The sequence below is a fragment of the Camellia sinensis genome, chromosome 7 (genome assembly GCF_055761805.1).
Source record: "Camellia sinensis isolate YWXY chromosome 7, ASM5576180v1, whole genome shotgun sequence".
Classification (NCBI taxonomy): domain Eukaryota; kingdom Viridiplantae; phylum Streptophyta; class Magnoliopsida; order Ericales; family Theaceae; genus Camellia; species Camellia sinensis.
The window spans coordinates 183,105,218-183,125,671 of record NC_138967.1 but is presented as its reverse complement, the minus strand read 5'-3'; the positions used below and the strand labels follow the sequence as shown (position 1 = coordinate 183,125,671).

Genomic DNA, 20,454 nt, shown 5'->3' with positions numbered 1-20,454 from the left:
TATCACTTTCTAGAAAATTCCAAATATCAAAGTACCAAGGGTTTTCATCTTGAACTTCTTCCGTTGCGGTTATCATTTCATACGCGGGGGTGTACCTTTGTTCTATAAGGATCGGGCGCATCTTAACCCCGACCGGTATATCTATCATTGATGCCAGGGTTGCCAATGCATCAGCAAATCGGTTGTTCTCTCTTACTAGGTGTGTAAAAGTCAGTTTTTCAAACCTCGGGATCAACATGTCCAAGGTCTAACAGTAGACTTTCATTTTTTCCTCTTTAACTTTCCAATCTCCGTTAGCATGAGAGACGACCAAGTTCGAATCCCTGATCACATCCAACCTTATTGCCCTTAGTTCCAAGGCTACTTCAAATCCGGCAATGCACGCCTCATACTCTACATGGTTGTTGGATACCCTGAATCGAAGTTTGAAAGCTAAGGGGATATGGGAATCATCCGGCGTTATGAGCAACACTCCTATTCCATAGCCAAATTGATTGGATGCTCCATCAAAGTACAACTTCCAAGTGTCTTCTTCCATCTGCATGACCTCTTCATCTGGAAATGAGTACTCTATATCTTCTCCTCCTTCAATTGGGTGATCAGACAAAAATTCTACTACGGCCCTTCCTTTGACAGATTTGCGAGTGACATACTTAAGGTCAAATTCAAAAAGCAAAAGCAACCAACGAGCTAGTCTACCGGTAAGTGCTGGTTTCTCAAAGAGATATTTGATTGGGTCTAATCTTGAAACCAGAATTACCGAGTGAGCTAACAGGTAGTGTCTCAACTTCCTGGTGGCCCATACCAAAGTTAAGCAAGCTTTTTCCAAAGGAGTATAGTGGGTCTCATATTCAAGCATCTTTTTACTTAAGTAGTAAATGGCCTTCTCTACTTTCTCATCCGACTCTTGTGCAAGCATACATCCCATAGTTGATTCGGTCACTGACAAGTACAAGATCATTGGGTTCCCTGGCTCAGGCGATAATAACATAGGTGGATTCCGCAAATACTATTTGACTTGCTCAAACGCAAACTGACATCAATTATCGCATTCGAACTTCTTCCCTTTCTTTAGAAGACCAGACAGTGGTTCACAAGTCAATGTTAGCTTTGAAATAAACCTTCTTATGAATTGTACATTTCTTAGAAAACCCCACCCCCCCCCCCCTTTTTAGTCATTGGTGGTGGCATTTCTAAGATGGCCTTAATTTTAGATGGATCAACTTCGATTCCTCGCTATGTGATCAGAAATCCCAACGTCTTGCCCGCAGTTACCCCAAAAGTGCATTTCTGTGAATTTAGCCTTAGCCTGTATTCCCTAATTCTCTCAAAGAATTTCTTCAATGCAGTGTAATGGTTTCCCGATCTTCGGACTTGACAATCATGTCATCTACATACACCTCAACTTCCTTGTGGATCATATCATGCAAGAGACTGGTAGCAGCTCTCTGATAAGTGGCCCCGACATTCTTCAAACCGAATAGCATAACCCTATAGCAGTATATCCCCCATGGTGTGGTAAATGCTGTCTTTTCTCTATCCTTTGGAACCATAAGGATTTGGTTATACCCTAAAAACCTTCCATGAATGACAGTAAGGCATGCCCTGCAGTGAAGTTTACCAATTCGTCAATATGTGGCAATAGGAAATCATCCTTCGGACTAACCTTATTCAAATCCCGGAAGTCAAAACAAACATAGGTTCTGCCATCTTTCTGCGAAACTAGCACAATATTGGCTAACCAAGTAAGATATTCTGATACGAGCAAAAATCCAGCATTGATTTGCTTAGTAACCTCTTCTTTAATTTTCAAGGCCCAATTTGGACGAATTTTGCGAAGCTTCTGTTTGACAGGTCAGGCCTCAGGATCGAGAGGGATCCTATGCTGTATAATCTTAGGGTCAATTCCTGGCATGTCTTTGTGGCACCATGCAAAAACATCTTTGAAATCTTTTAAAAAAGCAACTAATTGTTCACGTTCCTCTGAATGCAATGTAGAACCAATTTGGATCAAGCGAGGATCTTTTTTAGTACCTACATTTACATAAACAATTTCATCCACTAATGGCTTAGCACGCCTTTCTTCCTCACAGACGATTAAATTTTTCAAAGCCTGAGGAATTTTTTCCTCTTCGTTTTTATCAAGATCTTGAAAATTTTGGTCAATGTTATGAACTATGGGCACAGAAAAGTAAGCAAAAATTACATCTTCATTCAAAGCCTCGGGCTCACAAGTTGCAACAGACTCAAAAAAGAAAGAAAAAGAAGACTCAGACATTTTAGACAAACTTAAATTTATTTCCAATCCCACAGGCCCATCGGACTCAGACTCAACAGCCAATTCAGAATTCCCAATACAACTCTTTTCAAAATGCCAATTTATTTGCGAGCCATTCACTGCATCCATGATGAAGCTTGAACAGTCAGCAAATACCTCCTCCCCGATCACGACAATGGTTATATCCCCCAAATTTATCGATTCAGCGCTAGTATGCGATGCTGTCAATAAGTCAGCCAGTGTTAGACCCAGAACTTCCTCTGTGCTACTTTTTGAGCTGACTTCTCTATCTTGTCCGATGTTGATACTAGGATTTACCCACTGTCGAAGAGCTGATGATCAAAGAAGATCTCAAATCCAGGGTATCTCTTCTTCTCCACTTGATCAATCCAGGGCTCAGGGAAACCACAAAAAGGGAAGTCTTCTTCTTGACAGACAAAGCATCCGTTCAAGGTCCCATAAATTGGCTTATGAACCAACTCAAACTGCCACCCGGTTCTCTTGGCCTTGATTATCTCCTTGATCTCTTCAGTTTTCATTTTCCAGTCATCAGTCGTGGGTGCATACCCTAGTCTGAATGCATGTGGGTTATGAGGTACTTCACTGGCTGTAGTAATACCTTTCCTGCCACTTTGTCCCAATCCCATCCCTGGAATGTGACCTAGTTTACTCATGAAATAGATTGATTGGGCACTTACGTATACACCTTTGTCTTCTGCCATGAGCATTTGAACTAGCTGGGTCTCTGCCAATGTAAAACCTGATAGGAACACATCTTCTTTCCCATGCTGTATTTCTAGCAGTGGTGTTGTGACTTCTGGGGGAGGATGAATGGATGAATTTTCGAAGATAGTGGCAATTCCTCCACCATATGGATACTTTACCAATTGATGTAGTGTGAATGATATAATTTTCATCAGATAAAGCCAGGACCTTCCCAATAGCAAGTTGAATATTGTGGGAACATCCGTAACATGAAATTCAGCTTCGTCCTTAGATGGACCCACTGTTATTTGTACTTTGATTGTCCCCATCACTTCCCCACTAGGATTATCATAGGCCCAAATCAATTGAGTAGTGGGCGTGAAATCTACCGGCTTTAGCCTGATTTCATAAGCAGTGCATGTAGGGCAGACATTGATGGCTGATCCGGTGTCAATCAGAACAATTGGGATCCATTTCTTTCTACATTCCAGTGATATGTACAGAGGCTTATTATGTTCTGATCCTTCTGTTGGCAACTCTTTGTCAGCAAAAGTTATTTCTGTGATGGTTTCTCTTGGGGTGATTAATGACACTAATTGCTTGGGAGTGGTGTCAATTGATAGCTCAGCCTTGTTCAACATTGATAACATTGCCTGTCGATGTTCTTGGGAAACCATGAGAGGACCCCAAATGGAAATGTTTGCCTAGATCTTCTTTAGTTATTTTAGAACCAGGTCTTCTTCTATTTCTTTCTCTACCTCGTTATCTTTGCCAGAGGGTTCTCCTTGGTCTAAATATGGAGGCTTGAAGTAGCGCCCACTCCTGGTCAAATGATCAGTTTCATCTGCATACCAAGTCTCATTCGGCACATTGTTTACCCATTCACCATCACCAAAAGGCAATTATCTAACACCGCTTGAATCATTCCCACAGTATGCTCTGAATAGCTTTCCGGTTCTTTTTCTTTTCCTTTGGAACTCTTTCCTTTACCACATTCAACAGGTTTTTCAAAATCAAGTCTCAGTTCATCCCATTTTCTTTCAGTTTCCTCATCAGAAGCTTTGTCACCGCTTGACCAACTGTGCCTGTAATTCTTTGGTTCCCACCATTCCATCTGCATATTCCCAAGGTTGAATTTTTCAAAGAAATGAAGATTAGCTAAGTCCTCCTCTAGGTCAACCAAATCATCCAAACCCTGTTCAAGTACATCCTCTCTGACAACATTGATAGAAAATGAGTCAGGTAGATCAACCTCAAGCTTTAGTTGACCATTGGAAACACTACACCGGCTAGGATCATACCTTTTCTTTGATAGTCTGCCAGTTTCAAGCATAGGTATTTCAATTATTTCCTTTAACACTACCACTATAGAGATTTTGGGTTTTGGCTGGGTTGGAGGTGCATCCATCATGCACAACTCGGTGCCTTCTGGAATATGTACCTCAGGTTTTGGTAAATGGGTAGGTGTGATATAGATATTGGGATTAAAGGTGGATAAAAGTGTATGGATGAGGTTAAGATGAGGAGGTGGTGGAATTCTGTCATGAGGCGGCAATGGGTTGGTAGTGACGTTGGGTTTTGGTGGTTATGGAGGAGCTATGACTTTATTGTCTATGAGGTCTTGGATCTCATGACGGAGATGAAAGCAATGGTCTGTGTCATGTCTGGGTTGTTGGTGGAAAGCATGTTGTTTGGTAGGGTCATGTTTGGCTGGGAGAGGTTCGGGAAGAGGTCGGGGGTCCAAAGGCTTCAAATATGCTCTTTTTGTCAAGATAATCACTGCTTTGGAGAGTGACATATGGAGATGGGTGAATGTTCTGCTTGGGACTCGAGTTGTGTTTGTTGTTTGTGGGCCAGCATAAGCAAAGGGGTCCGCTATTTTAGTGGTGGTGGCAACCAAGTTGATGTCAGAGGGCTTCACAACTGTGCTACCACTGGTGGTAGAATTGGAACTGCGACCAAAAGGCTTCCGAACAGGTTCCTTATCATCCACAATGATTCCTTGTCTAATGGCATCTTTTATCTGGACCTCTATCTCATTTAAGTCATTAAAAGTGAAGAGTGGGAGGACTATAATTTTCTGTAACATCTTTCCATGCAGATATCTGACTATCATATGGATTTGGTCTTTTTCAAGTGGTCTGTTGGTCATCATTGCTGCTTTGGCCCTCCATCTGGTGATAAAGGCTACGAAACTTTCATTGGGCTTTTGACGAGTGGCTTCTAATTCTCGAGTAGTCACTTCAATCTGGGTGTTATAAGTGTCACGACCCGCTCCCCGTACCCAAGGGTTAAGCATCGTGATGGCCAGTAACTGAAGTTACCTCCGACTAATTCTTAAACAAATTAATAAACACAAGCGGAAATAATATTTAAGTGAAGGTACTAAAATAATCATCGGAGCTTTTATTTTTATTACAAAATTTATTGACCAAAAAGGTCGATATTTACATATAAAAAATATCATAAAAGTGTTGTGTGTGTCTATTCCTCAGCCCTGCGTCTAAGACCTTCCAAAAGCTATTTCTGAATTGCATTGTTTCTTTGAAAATTGGTAAACAACTATAAGCACATGGCAGAGTGAAAAATATTATGCCAAGAATATAAGAAACACAAAATAACCATGGATAGTTATGTAACTTAAATATTTAAGATAACTTAGTCTGAACAAATAATCATTTAAGTAGCAAAACTGAGATTATGTAAATAAATAACCATAACCACGGTACCGAACAGAACAGAGCAGAGGTCACAAGAGTGACAGTCAGAATAGAGGTACGGATTCAATAGGTGGCCCGTACGGATTATAGAGGTGGCTCCCACAATGATGTAGCACTTAACTCCACACAGCACTTTGCTCCGCACATAACAAAGGTCAATATATCTATGACAATAGAGGGCCACAAAGTGGCCAAAAAGAAGTCGACGGTTATTTGAGTCCCCCAAGGCGTGGGACTCCCGTGGTGATACTTACAAAACATAATTGTATATAAAGTTATAGTCAAATATTTTTTAAAATATAAACAAACATATCTATGGGTTTCATTTTAAACAAATAGAGTTCATAAATTAATCCACGTAACTAAAATATTAATATAATTTATAAAACATAACTTGTATAAAATAAATATGGTAAGTCAAAACATACGTAAAATATATTATGATGACTCAAGGTATAATATAAGTCACCTTAAAATGAATAGCTCATTCTTTCTTTAAACTACCAAAGACCCTTGCAACTTCCAGTATTTTCTTTCTCTTTCCTTAGTTTCTTTTCCTTTCAGTTCCTTTCATGTTTCACTCCTGAGCAACTCCCCCCTCCTTTATATAGAAAGAGAACCGTGGGCACCAAGCCACGCGGCTGCCCACGTGTCGCATTCCAATTAATGCGCCATTAATTCATGCTTATCTCTTACCTTTAAGTTCAACTTCCAAATCTAAACTAATTATATAATTTTTTTTTTCGATAATCTCATTTATAATTAAATAAGACGAATATAAAATTTGAGGGACAACTTAAATTTTCGGGTTGTTACAATCTTCCCTCCTTTTAAAATTTCTTCCTCGAAATTTGTCATATATGTAAGCTATCCGTTGCGCACTCTGATAAATATATATATATATATATATATTTGATGATTATTTTGAGAATAAATTTGATGATTAATTACCTCAAAAATTACCAAAAATAACTCACTGTTTATTTGTCAAAAACTATGTTGGGTCAAAATCAGAAACAATTGGTGACTTTAAAAACTTTTCATTAGTTTTGTTTCCCAAAAAATAAAATAAAATAAAATAAAATAAAATGAGAACACAATTAAACAAGCGACTAGAAGTGAAATGACAGAATTATATGCCGGAGTTGAAGGAATTTGAGATGAACTCCCATTTCTTTTATCCCTGAACTTTCCACAGACGACAAATAGTTTCAAAATTAGTATCTTTATAATTTGAACTCACTTTTAAAAAGTCAAAATGAATTTTTTTTTTTTTTTGAATACTGAACTGGAAATTATATGTATTTAATTATATTATAATTTTTGTGGGTGCTTGAGCCCGAAACCTTTTTGTTTCTTTTCCTTCTTTTGCTATTACAAATATAAATTATATCTAATATCATTTACAAATTATGCACACAAAAAAATTAATATATATATATAATCATATAAAATTATAATATAATTAAATTGACTAACAAAATATAATATTTAGGTACTAATTACCCGCTATCCTACTTCTTAAATGTGCGTACGTCTGATGTTGGCCGAAAGGTACCACATTGAGGCCACTTAAGTTACATTTTTAGTCTTTCAATTTTATTTATTTGGTGGAGATGATGCGTTTCATGCATTGGTACAGATTTGGTAGGAAATACGAAACTTCAATCAAAAAGGGCGCGAAAGCAGATTCTCCGTGCGAGAAGTGAAGAATCCGAGCAAGCCAGACCACTGCACGTACGGCACACCACCGCTCGTGCGACCCACATGGGCGCTCAAGCGGCCACCTAGGGACGCGTGCACGGAATTTTTGGTCTGTTTTGCTGAGAATAAAAGACAGAAAAATAGCCAAACCCAGGGTTCAAAAAATTACTTCAGAGAAAAAGGAGGCTAGGGTTCTAAAGAAGTGATTATTCTACCAAAGCTTGAAGGACACTTCCATGGGGGTTTCCTCCTCATCTTCTTCCTCTTCCCACTCCTCCATGAGTGGCTAGTCGTCTTTTCTAGGGTTTTGATGAAACCCTAGCCATGTAATAGGATTTTTCATTAGCTTTAATTGTGAATTGGTTGGAATGGATGTATGGATGATTTAGAAGTTTTAAATATTTGTTTCTTTCATCTCTTCAAGCATTTTACTCTGGATGATTGTTTAATGCTTTCCATACATTAGTTTTCTTTGTGTTTGTATTCAAAGTACGAGACGAGTCATGCTATGAGAGACGGGTCGTATTGCTACCATAATTTAGAGAAACGACTCGTACTACTCGAGATGATTCGTGCCTGTATGTTGAATGCAATAACCCTCTTGATCAGTATTTCAAACTTGTAGTTGTGAAATATTGGGTAGTTCAAACCGAATCGCAATTGTTGGACAATGTTAAGTCTCATTCATATGGTTAGTGGTGAATTCTCTGCCCTAGGATTTTTCCCGAAAATTAATATCTCAAACCCTAATTTTAATTGTCAGTATAATTCCTTAATTTCGTTTAATTGTTGTTTAGTTATAAAATCAATCCTATCTTTTCAATCAAAATTAATTTAGGAATTTTGCGATTGAATTAATTTAATTTCACATTTGTCCTTGTGGATCGATACCTAGACTTGCCATTATTCTAAAAGAATTTGGTATAGTTTAGTGTTTATATCTGGTGTGTTCAACGACGTATCAATGTCCTATGCTCCAATGATGATTTATTTATTTTTTTATAAACCATTGCTCTGATACCACTTGTCACAACCCACTCCCAGTACCCAAGGGTTAAGTATCGTGATAGCCAGTAACTGACGTTACCTCTGGCCAATTCTTGAACAAATTAATAAACACGAGCAGAAATAATATTTAAGTGATGGTACCAAAATAATCATCAGAGCTTCTATTTTTATTACAAAATTTATTAAGAAAAAATGCCGATATTTACATATAAAAAATATCATAAAAGTGTTGTGTGTGTTTATTCCGCAACCCCGTGTCTAAGACCTTCCAAAAGTTATTTCTAAATTGCATTGTTTCCTGAAAATTGGTAAACAGCTATAAACACATGGCAGAGTGAGAAATATGTTACCCAAAAAGTAACCTAGGAGGGGGGTGAATTAGGTTTCTATAAATTAAAATTAATAATACCCCAATAAAATTAACTTCTAGTACAACAAATTATTAACAAGCACAATGATGAACTTAGCAGTAAATGATCAAGCAAAATAACAATAAAGTATAACTAACATACAGGGTAAATCAAATTATTAACACATGAATATTAGATAGCTATAGCAGTAGTAGGAAAATAAAGAGATTAAGGAAGAGAAGACAAACAGATTTATAGTACTTCGACTTCAACCAAGCCTACATCCACTCTTCAAGCTTCACTTGAGATTTTCCACTATCTTCTACCTTCACAGGGGTTCTACCAACCTCTTTACAAATGGAGCAATCCTCCACAGATTTTACATAGGCTTCACAAGTCCAAACCCTTGCAAATTTTGCAAATCTTAGGTGGTTCACAATCACTCTCAAGGTTTCAAGAACACAGTGTTTGCAACACTTTTACAAGATGAAATGGTATTTTTGCTTTCAAAGAAAGCTTACAATAAATATCTCTCAAAGATAGATATATAAAATGAAGCTTTATTTTTTCTGTAAATCTCACACAGGAAAGATGAGCTTAATGCTATAAGGCTCAGTGCATAATTTCTGAGAATATATGTGAGTGATTATAGATCAAAGAATATTTTTAAGTTTTTTTGTAACATGTTTACATTAGAGCCTTTGGTATATAATGAAAATTATAGTCGTTTATAACTGTTATATTCATTTGAATTTATAGCCGTTTATAGCCATTGTAGTCATTTGAATTTATTACCGTTTATAGTCGTTGTACTTCCATCATTACCAATTTGAATATCTTCCACTCCATCATTACAAATTTGAATATCTTCCACTTGAACCTTTTGAACCTTTTGGCCTTTTGAACCTTTATAGCCGTTTATAGTCGTTGTACTTCCATCATTACTAATTTGAATATCTTCCACTTGAACCTTTTGAACCTTTTGGCCTACTGCTATGCTAGGTTGTTTGAACCTTTGTTTTGGGTTGTTTGAACTCCTAATTTAATCAAATATTAAATACATTCTAACAACATTTAGAATAAAGGTTTAGGTGAGAAATAATAGGACAAAATAAATTTTGATTCTATTTTTCTCTTTCAAATAAATCATCAAAATAAATTTTGATTCTATTTTTCTTTTTCAAATAAATCATGAAAATAAATTTTGATTAAAATATAATTAAATAAATCGTCAAAATAAATTTTGAATTCTATTTTTCTCTTTCAAATAAATTAAAACATAATTAAATAAATCATTAAAATAAATAAGTCTAACAAAATATTATGTCAAGAGTATAAGGGACACAAAATAACCATGGATAGTTATGTAACTAAAATATTTAAGATAACTTAGTCTGAACAAATAATCATTTATGTTGCAAAACTGAGATTATGTAAATAAATAATCATAACCACGGTACCGAACAGAACAGAACAGAGGTCACAAGAGTGACAGTCAGAACAGAGGTACGAATTCAATAGGTGGCTCGTACAGATTATAGAGGTGGCTCCCACAATGATGTAGCACTTATCTTTGCACAACACTTTGCTCCGCACAGAACAAAGGTCAATAGATCCATGACAATAGAGGGCCACAAAGTGACCAAACAGAAGCCGACAGTTATTTGAGTCCCTCAAGGGGCGGGACTCCTGTGGTGGTACTTACAAAACATAATTGTTTATAAGGTTATAGTTAAATATTTTTAAAAATATAAACAAACATATCTATAGGTTTCATTTTAAACAAACATAAAACCTAACTTGTATAAAATAAATATGGTAAGTCAAAACATATGTAAAATATATTATGATAACTCAATGTATAATATAATTCACCTTAAAATTAATAACTCATTCTTTCTTTCAACTACAAAAGACCCTTTCGACTTCTAGTATTTTCTTCCTCTTTCCTTAGTTTCTTTTCCTTTCATTTCCTTTCCTTTTTCTCTCCTAAGAAACTCCCCGCTCCTTTATATAGAAAAAGAACCGTGGGCACCAAGCCACGCGGCTGCCCATGTGTCGCATTCCCATTAATACGCCATTAATTCATGCTTATCTCTTACCTTTAGGTTCAATTTCCAAATCTAAACTAATTATATTTTTTCTTTCCGATAATCTCATTTATAATTAAATAATACAAATATAAAATTTAAGGGACAACTTAAATTTTCGGGTTGTTACAATAAGCATACTGGGTGATAAAGACCCCGGCTAACTCTTCCTAACTTTATTTTACCGAGTCCTCTAACTTGGCATACCCGATGGCAGCCACTCCTGACAAAGTTCATCCGAATAAAGAGAGCTTTTGCGGACGAGTCAAACCCATAGGCTTTAAGACATCAGAGAATAGGCAAATATGCACCATTGGGTCGCTGGAGCCATCAAACCTATCAATGTGTGGCATTTTGAACCGTTCTGGCAACTTCACAATTATCTCAGTGTACCTGTCTTCGATGTCCGGATTGAATTGATTCCTTGTGCCCTTTTGAAAAAAATTTCCAACTTGGCCAGCTTCAACATAGTTGAGTCAGACTCAGGTGCTTCAGAGGGAATGAGCCATCCCGCTGGTTATGGAAGTGGAAATAATCCTCTTGAAGTTTGTGCAGGAACCCTCAGATCTTCTGGTGAGTTAAGTTCGGGAAACTCGTCAACTGATGGAGGTGGTGGTGGTGGTGGAACTGGATGAGTCACTGGAGGTGGTTGAGTAATGGACGCCCTAGATGGGCGTTGCAGTTCAGTAAGAGTATTGCCTTGAGTGACAAGAGTAGTACCTTGGGCAGCAACCTTAGTGGCAATGGCCTCCATGCTCCGTTGAAGGCCCAATAGTATGTCTGCTAAATTTTCTGGAATCTAAGCCTTCACTGATTCTGGTGAGTTGAGTGGTAATAATCTAGTAGGTAAAGAAAGGGTATTCTGGACAGTTGATGAAGGTTTTGCTCTTTTTCGTAACCGATGGCAAAGAAACTAACACTGGCTGACCTTGAACCAAATCTGCACTTTTGCAAAGTCTACCAACACGAGTCCACAGAATTTGAGGGATATCAAACCTTTCGAAAGCTGTAGTGCTTGACTACATTGTTGAAACAAAACGGGACCCCCCAATTAGAATTTCATTAGCTGTTAACTCATGTTGAAAAACTGAACTCAACCCCACAAACTGAAATGACTAAACCATTCATTTGAATTTGAGAATCCCTATACATTGCACATAGCACATAGTAGAAAAGAGAACAAACACCCCTATGGGGGCTAGGGTTGCCCTGTCCTAACTTTGAAATGATCTAGGGTTTCACTATTTAAACAAGCGGTATCATACGTCTTAGAAATGGGAGAGCATCAGGTCCTAATTTTGGAAAGTACTATAGCTCATTATATGCACAAGGTTAGCTCTACTCTAGGGGTTGAAGTCAAGGTGACATTACCAAAGAGTTCTGTGGTTCATAACCAATGAAGATCTTAAGAAATTAGAAGAGTCAATATAGCCTCTCTTCAAAGTCTGAGAACCTTCAGATCTCAAAAGATTATAACAAGGCCTCCAAACAAACGTAGAGATAGGTGTAGTGTCACAAAAAGTGTGCCTATGCTCCCACCAGTATCCTGGCAACACAAGAACTTTAAGTGCACCAATGCATACAATGCAATGAACATATAATTGAAAATAAAAGTCATATCATGGAGTTCGAATCAAGGTTTCATAAAATCCCAAACAGGGTCGCCAGAAACCATAACATGCCTGGGGGTACCCGCGCGCATTAAACAGTTCAAACTCCCTCGGTCTCTTTGAACTAGTCTCACTAGTGCAATGTGAAATATAGATGAGAGTCCAGATTTGGCAACTTTTAGAAAATCCATTTTATTGCAAAACCTTTTGCCAGAAATGGACTGCATCATCAGATCTCAGAGTCGCCACCTAATATTTTTTAGAAGTTAGGAAACCTATGACTCGTGCCAAAGCCACTGTTCATCATAACCAAAGTTGTATTGGTTCGGAGCCTTAGGTATGAGAAGGAAAGGTCATTAGTTGAGCACCCCCACTCACCCAATCAAAAGATCGGCCTTTACTAAACCATGATATGAATTTTATTTATTATTTATGTTCATATTTCGATTATTTAATAAATCCTAAAAATTTCTATGCGAAGCATACAAGTATAGACTATGTCATTTATTTTGGAATAATTTGATTTCATGTAGTTTTGAAAGAGTTTTGGAGATGTACAACCCGAATAAATTGAGTTTACAAACATGAAAATCAACACTATTTCAAATTAAGCGACACAACCTCCATCCATTGGCATTCATACAGTTATATCAAGTAAGCAAGTAGCCACATGGTAGGATGCTTAAACATAATAAGAAAAACGCACACAAACGAGATGCTAAAGCTTAAAAACTTACATATTTACCGACGTCCCTCGAACAGCTACAAAACAAAGTTAGTAAAACATGCATGATCTTATATACAAAATCCTAATGCAATTCACTCATGAGATGCAACTAAAGATTCGACTTCTAAGATATGACATGTGAATTATCTCAAGAACGTAACGTAGCACACATAATCACATAGGAATTGATTAAATCCACAAATGCAAACTCAGCCGAATCAAAATGCATGAAACATAAATGCAAAGTATGGATATAACGACAAAAAATAAAATAAAATAAGCATGATGTATATTCACAAATAAAGAAAGCAAGTAAAAGAAAGGGATAGAAAGAAGTGAGGCGGGAAATTATTACAATACTTTGAATAAATTATTACAAACCAAATTAGAGGGGGGTGAGAAGAATATTACAACAAAATAAAACCTCACAATACACTCAAAATAAAATAAACAAAAAAAAAAAAAGAAGTTTCATGTCCCTTGGAAACAACTGAAAGTTGGTTAACATCGGAAGACAATGCCGTATTATCTAAAAAAAGCTAACGGACCGACCAACTAGCCCTAGCAAAACCTGTCTTATTGCGAAACCAAGAAAAGGAACAAATAAGAAATATGTAAGTGACTCAACTAACCACTACTGGTTAGATTAAAAACAAGAAAACAAATATAAAATAAAAAAAGTGCAAACTTACAACATAACTAACATGAACCTAAAATAAGAAAACAAATATAAGGTAGAACATGCAAGATTACAACAAAACTAATATGAGACTAATACAAAAAAAAATATAAACTAGGAAATGCAAGATTACAACATAAGTATTATGAAACTAAAATAAGAAAACAAAAATAAGATAAAACATGCAAGATTACAACAAAACTAACATGAACCTAAAACAAAAAAAGTAAATATGAGGTAGAATATGCAAGATTATAACAAAACTAATATGAGACTGATACAAGAAAAATATAAGCTAAGAAATACAAGATTACAACACAATTACTATGAAACTAAAACAAGAAAGCAAATATAAGATAGAACATGCAAGATTACAACAAAACTAACATGAACCTAAAACAAGAAAGAAAATATGAGGTAGAACATACAAGATTACAACAAAACTAATATAAAATTAAAGTAAGCGAATAAAAATAAATAATTATGAGCTAAACAAATCACTTAGATTACAACAACACACTATAAAATAAAAGTAAGAAAATAAATATGAGATATAAAATATAAGAAAATGAAAGACTAGAAATTCACCTTCCAAAGAAAGATTGAACTTCTTGATTTTCAAACTTCCTCTTGATCACCCTTAAGTTTAAGAAATGTGATCTCAATCCTCAATTTGAAACTAGAATGGAACTTTGGGTATGTATGGCAGAAAAGTGGCTAACTCTCTTATTTTTTCTCATTTTCAACAACACTCACTCTTTCTTTTGATCAATCACTACTGAAATTTAGCCATTTCAGAATTTTTGGAGGATTTTTGGGTCTAGAAAAGATGGAATTTCAGTTTGTATGGAAGGTATGAGGTATATATGGAAGATATGAATGTTTTTGGCTCAAAAACTCACTTTTTCTCTCTTTTTTCACCATTTTCTCACTCTTTTCTCTTCAATTTCGTGGTCCTCTCTCTCTCCATTACAATATGATCATTCTATATAGGAAATGAGGAAGAGTAAAGGTCAAAAAAGAAGGTGGGAGACAAGAATATGATAGGAGGGCAAATTTTCAAGGTGGTTGCATAGAATACTCCTTTATGGATGCAACAAAACCTCTTTTTGACAATAGGGGATAATTAGGTATAATGGAGGATGAGTCGGTACACTTGAATGGATTAGAAAATAGGTAAATGAGGTATCCCAACCGAACCAAAACCAAGAAAAATGGGGCTACTGCTATTTTGGGCCGAGTCAACAAAATCTGCTATTAAGCCCAACTTCAAACGGGCATGTCTCCTTTATCTGGAGTTGGTTTTTAGTGATTCTTGAGTCTAAATTGAAGCCCCAAAAGCCTAATTTCCAATGGTGGTATCCTCACATTTAAATTCCAAGTATACAAAGAAATATGCCTAATTTAGTGAAGGCTGTTCATTTCCCTCGGGCCAGGTCAACAAAACCTACTCTTAAACCCAACTTCAAATGGGCATATCTCTCTTATCCGGACTTGGTTTTAGGTGGTTCTTGGATCTAAATTAAATCCCCAGAAGTCTACTTTCCAATGGTGGTGGTCTCACGTTTAAAATCCAAGTGTACAAAGAAATATGCCTAATTTAGTGAAGGCTGTTCATTTATCTCGAGCCAGGTCAACAAAATCTGCTCTTAAGCCCAACTTCAAATAAGCATATCTTCCTTATCCAGACTTGGTTTTAGGTGGTTCCTGGGTCTAAATTGAAGCCCTAAAAGTCTAATTTCCAATGGTGTTGGCCTCACATTTAAAATCCAAGTGTACAAAGAGATGTGCCTAATTTAGTGAAGGCTGTTCATTTCTTTCTTAACAATTTGATGCGCATCCTTTCCCTAAACCAGTTTTCTTCCATCCCCTCATGTTTCCTTCAAATCCAAACATATCAAAACCTACAAAAAAATATGTTTTTTAAATATTTTTTCAAAGAGTTCACCTCCCTTCCATTTATTTTCACTTTGTTTTTCATTCGGTTTATTGAAAAGTGCAATATTTTAATTGAAATGGGAGCCTTGGAATATCGTAGAAACATTTAAAAAAATATTTTGAAAATAGGGTTTTAAGGTCTAAAATAGTTTGACCAAAATAGGACGTAAGGTTGGGATTAAAGCTCAAATTTCATCTCTCTTATGAGGATTCTGTAAGAAATACATTCGGATTGTCATCATCGGATAATCAACAGAAAGTGCCCAAGTCTTAGGACCGGTCAAAATGGGATGTCTACAGACACGTGGCCTTTGGAACGAGTCATGGGTTTCCTAAATTTCTTCAAAATAAAATATTTAGGTGGCGACTCTGTATTTGGTAAAGTAGTCCATTTTTTTGGCAATTTGATTCAAAATCGATTTTCCAAAAAATTTGCTGGATTTGGACTCTTTGGTGTTTATCAATTTCACATTGCACTTGTGAGATTGGATTCAGAACCACAGGAGTCCGAACTGTAGGGCTTATATTTCGAACTTTCGAAAGGGGGTGCGAAAAAGTCGAGCTATAGTTTCTGGCGACTTTGTTGGGAAAAGAAGAGAACTTGACTCGAACTCATGATATGAAATTTTATCTACACTTATATGTTTCTTTGCATTGCATTTGCATTGGTACGTTTAAGTCACTGTGTTTGCCATCTGCTATTCCTGAATGGTTTGCTGGAGGCTTGCCTGAAAAGCTTGCCAAAATACTGACCGGTCACGGGCTCTGCCATGATGGCAACATAACCCTTGGATCTGAATTATCGCTGTACCGTTTGATCCGTATTTCACTTTTCAATGTTGGGTGTGAGAGGTATATTAGGTGGTCTTGCTGAGATACCCCTTTTGACCATTTGGCCTATTTGCATATCAAAAGCCATAGAGACTATTCTTAACTAGGACAAAATGCTTACCTGAATACAGGATTACGTGAAACTGCTTTGTTTGAATAGTGACCCCTAGTTCCTGACAAAACTAGAACAGGCTGACCCTACCCCCTTATAGGGATGTTTTGGTTCTCACTTAATTGGTATGTGCTTTACAGTGAAACTGTACAGGAACGTGCGCATCAGTTATAAGTTGGGTATCAGTTTTGGGGGCAGAATTCAGTGTTGAGTGCAGTCCTACAGCTTTGATTACAACTGTGTGTTGTTAATATCTGAGCTGAAATGCTATGTGGTTTTTGATTTTTGTTTTCTTTTTGTTTTATTTCTTTTTGCTAGGTAGTATAACATCATTGCTTCGGACAATTTGGATATCCCCCAAGCACTCTGGACCCGTGTTAGGAGGCTTTACAGATTCGGATCTTGTTAGACGATAGCTCGTGTTTGCTTCGCTTCACCCGGTTACTAGACGGAGAAGAGTTAGGCACAATTCACTAGTCCAACAATCACCTGCATCTAGTCAGGCTCAATATTCTACATCCAGTCTAGTACGAGATTACTCGCTAATTCCAATGGCACAATACCCTTTAGTTATGGAAGACTTGATATGTTATCTCCAGCAAACAGTGGAAACCATGTAGCAAGATGCTGCTCACTAAGCTGAAGTCACAGCCCATCAAGCCGAAGTAATAAACAGGTTGCAGCAACAACAACCACAGCCAGCAACGGCTTCTACATCTCATGCACCTCCTACAGGTATCCCAACGTCTGGAGCCACAATCCATACCGCTAATGCCCAAGCTGAGAATCAGGGTAACCCAACAGCGCTGATCCCGCCACAGGCCTCCAAAACACTCTTGTACCAAACCGAGGCTCCGTTTGAATTTGAAGTTGACCCGACTGTACTTAAAGTCGACAAGCTGGAGAAGCTTTTTAAGCGGGCACAAGGTGTTAACTCAATCCCCGACATCGAAGATGGATATACCAACTCTGCGGTGACATTGCCAGACCAGTTCAAAATGTTGCATATCGATAGATTTGATGGCTCTAGAGACCCTATGGTTCATCTTCAGCTGTTTTCAGACATTCTACGACTAATGGGCCTCACTAAACTTCAAAAGCTGTCTCTTTTTTACTGGACCTTGTCTGGTATAGCAGCTATCTGGTACGCAAAGCTAGAGGATTCTGTGAAGCAGGTTTAGAGGAAATGGCTGAGGCCTTTATTGCACAGTACTTCTATAACACCCGAATCAAGGTCATAACCCGTGATCTCGAAGCAACGCGCTAGGAACCAAAAGTGGGCTTCTTAGAATTCGTGACAAGGTAGAGGGCCAAGGCTTCAACGATAACTACACGACCTTTAGAGAAAGATCAGATAAGAATAGTAGTCCGTAATCTGCACGAAAAATTGTTACAGAAAATGATAGTCCTACCCTTGTTCACGTTCACCGAGCTCTATGAGATAGGAGTTCAGATTGAAGACACCATGAAACAAGAGTTGATAACTGATGAGAAAGAGCAAGCCAAGTGGCCTTTTGTGCGCAGTTCCAATGCACTACTAGTGGAAGCATAACTACGCGACTGTCGGATGTAAATGTTGTCACCACCACAACCAAGACTGCCAATCCCTTTGCCAGTACAACCTCGCAAACTTCAAATAACCAAGCCCGATCCCAAAGGACCTTTACCCCACTCTACATGCCTTTATCCTAAGGCATGAGGGTGTTGATCAAAAAGGGGCACCTCAAGCCGTTAGAGCCCCGCCCACGACTCGATCTTCTCTCACTTAAACATAACCCAGCTAAATACTGTGCATTTCACTAGCAGCATTGTCACGACACCAACCAGTGCTTCAGGCTGGGTCACGAGATTCAAGATCTCATCAACAATAAGGTGATCATACAACCTCAAAAGCCAAATGTAACAACCAACCCTCTTTCAGCCCACAATCAAGTTCCCCAGCCCTACAAACTAAATCTAATTCATACATTGGCCATCCCCTACGACCCCAGTGTATATATCACCCATTCCCACCTACCCATATCGACGATGTTCATTCCTGAAAGCACAAACTTGTGCATGATGGACATGTCTAAACTCGTGGCGGTGACAGTGGCAGAAAAAATGAAGGTCGGCTTTAGAGGAGAGTATGATTCCACTGCCTGAGTGCTCTGACGATTTAACTGAGGGAGAGTATGATCCATACCACTACATTGTACCACTTGATCAAGCCAAGCCCGAAGTGGTATTGCTAACAGCAGTGAAGGTCAATGTGGTTCAGGATGATGGCCCGAGCCAAGGTTTGGATGATCTGGCGAAACTGGAGGAGGACTTAGACAATCTGTAATTCTATGATGAACAAGATCAAGGGAATGTGCAGATTGACTGGTTTGATTTAAATGGGTCGACGAACAACTCAAGGTGGTTGAGTGATGAAACTGACCGGGAGGAGGGAACTTAAACAAAACCAAAAGAAAAGAAAGCAAGAATAGCTACAATGGCCAGAATGGCTAATGAAAATGAGAAACTGCCGGAGAGCACTAGCGTCGAGAATTTAGCTCAAGAATTGAGCACTGTGAGTACTACGGACACCGAACAAGAAGCTGTGCTAAAGTAGGTTGAACAAGAAAGAGTTGAAGACACCCAGAAAGCTGGAAAAGCCCAACACCCTGTGGGGGATACTCATGATGTGAGAATGATTAGAACGAAGCTGGACAATTGTTTGTCAGTTGCCGGAGCTGCATGGTAGGAGGATGATAATCTACATCTGGCCCATACTGATGAAGACCGGGATGAATCCCTGCCACACAACACATGGTACGCTGAAGAGGTAGACCATATGACGAGGAGTGGGCGGTATTTCAAACCCCCACATTTAGACCAAGTTGAGGCCTCTAGGAAAGATAAAGAGATTGAGAAGCAAAAAGAAAAGCAGTTAGAGGAAGAGGCAGTGTTGAGGCAATTGAAAAAGATCCAAGCAGATATCTCAATCTGGGGGCTGCTCATGGCTTCTCGAGTGCATCGACAAGCTGTCTTATCAGCAATGGACAAAGCCAAACTGTTCATTGACACTACCCCTGAACAGCTTGTGGGATAAGTTTTCCTAGGTGGTGCTAGGCTAACCCTAACCTTTTTCTAGAAAGAACTGCCACTAGAAAGCTCAGTACACAACAAACCTCTGTATATATCTGTTGAGTGCAAAGAAAAATAGGTGTCAGTGGTATTGGTTGATATTGGATCGGCTATCAATGTCTGTCTGTCTCGTACAGCTTATGCCATCGGTCTGAAACCAGCAGATTTCATGCCCACAACCCAAGTGATTCGGGCATATGATAACACAAGCAGGGAAGTGATGGGCATAGTACAAATCCGAGTTCAGGTAGGCCTAGTGCAACAAGATGTCGAGTTCTATATCCTAGATGTGCCGGTCACTTTTAACTTACTGCTAGGGAGGCTCTGGCTGCACCTTGTGAAAGCAGTCTCTTCTACCCTCCATCAAATGCTGAAATACCCTCACAAGAAAGGAGTGGCGATCGTCTTCGGGAATTCTTCCATACATCCTCCGTTAGAGGTAACTACACCAGTGGTGGAGATCGTTCATGGCAAGGAAGATGTTTTCCTTTCAGGGTTTACTCTAGCAGAGGCCCGAGTGGTGTAGAACATCTTGGTAGCAAATGAGGGCATGCATGTCAGCGCCCAGCCTGTGTATTTCATGAACAAACT

At 38.1% G+C, this 20,454-nt stretch overlaps 2 protein-coding genes across 2 annotated transcripts; both read right to left on the bottom strand.

The window, feature by feature from the left end:
• Positions 1 to 247: 247 nt before the first annotated feature.
• LOC145796362 (uncharacterized) lies at positions 248 to 1,710 on the bottom strand. Its single transcript, XM_082881448.1, has 4 exons — positions 1,697 to 1,710; positions 1,436 to 1,605; positions 806 to 969; positions 248 to 652 (listed from the first exon to the last, which is right to left on the bottom strand). Exons 1-4 carry the CDS (start codon positions 1,708 to 1,710, stop codon positions 248 to 250), a joined length of 753 nt encoding a protein of 250 aa, XP_082737574.1.
• A 145-nt stretch (positions 1,711 to 1,855) lies between these two features.
• LOC145796361 (uncharacterized) lies at positions 1,856 to 3,660 on the bottom strand. The gene is made up of 3 exons (XM_082881447.1): positions 2,601 to 3,660; positions 2,207 to 2,499; positions 1,856 to 2,113 (listed from the first exon to the last, which is right to left on the bottom strand). The coding sequence occupies exons 1-3, from the start codon at positions 3,658 to 3,660 to the stop codon at positions 1,856 to 1,858; spliced, it is 1,611 nt and encodes a 536-aa protein (XP_082737573.1).
• Positions 3,661 to 20,454: the final 16,794 nt, after the last annotated feature.

Excerpts from the sequence above, each read along its gene's own strand:
- LOC145796361 (XM_082881447.1), bottom strand. The coding sequence starts at position 3,660 with ATGGTTTCCCAAGAACATCGACAGGCAATGTTATCAATGTTGAACAAG. Across the intron at positions 2,500-2,600 it reads TGATCATCAGCTCTTCGACA|CATCGCATACTAGCGCTGAA; the intron begins GTGGGTAAATCC and ends ACTTATTGACAG. Across the intron at positions 2,114-2,206 it reads CCGAGGCTTTGAATGAAGAT|GCTTTGAAAAATTTAATCGT; the intron begins GTAATTTTTGCT and ends AAAATTCCTCAG.
- LOC145796362 (XM_082881448.1), bottom strand. Across the intron at positions 970-1,435 it reads TTATCAGAGAGCTGCTACCA|GGAACCCAATGATCTTGTAC; the intron begins GTCTCTTGCATG and ends CGCCTGAGCCAG. Across the intron at positions 653-805 it reads AAAAAGCTTGCTTAACTTTG|TATGTCACTCGCAAATCTGT; the intron begins GTATGGGCCACC and ends TTTGACCTTAAG.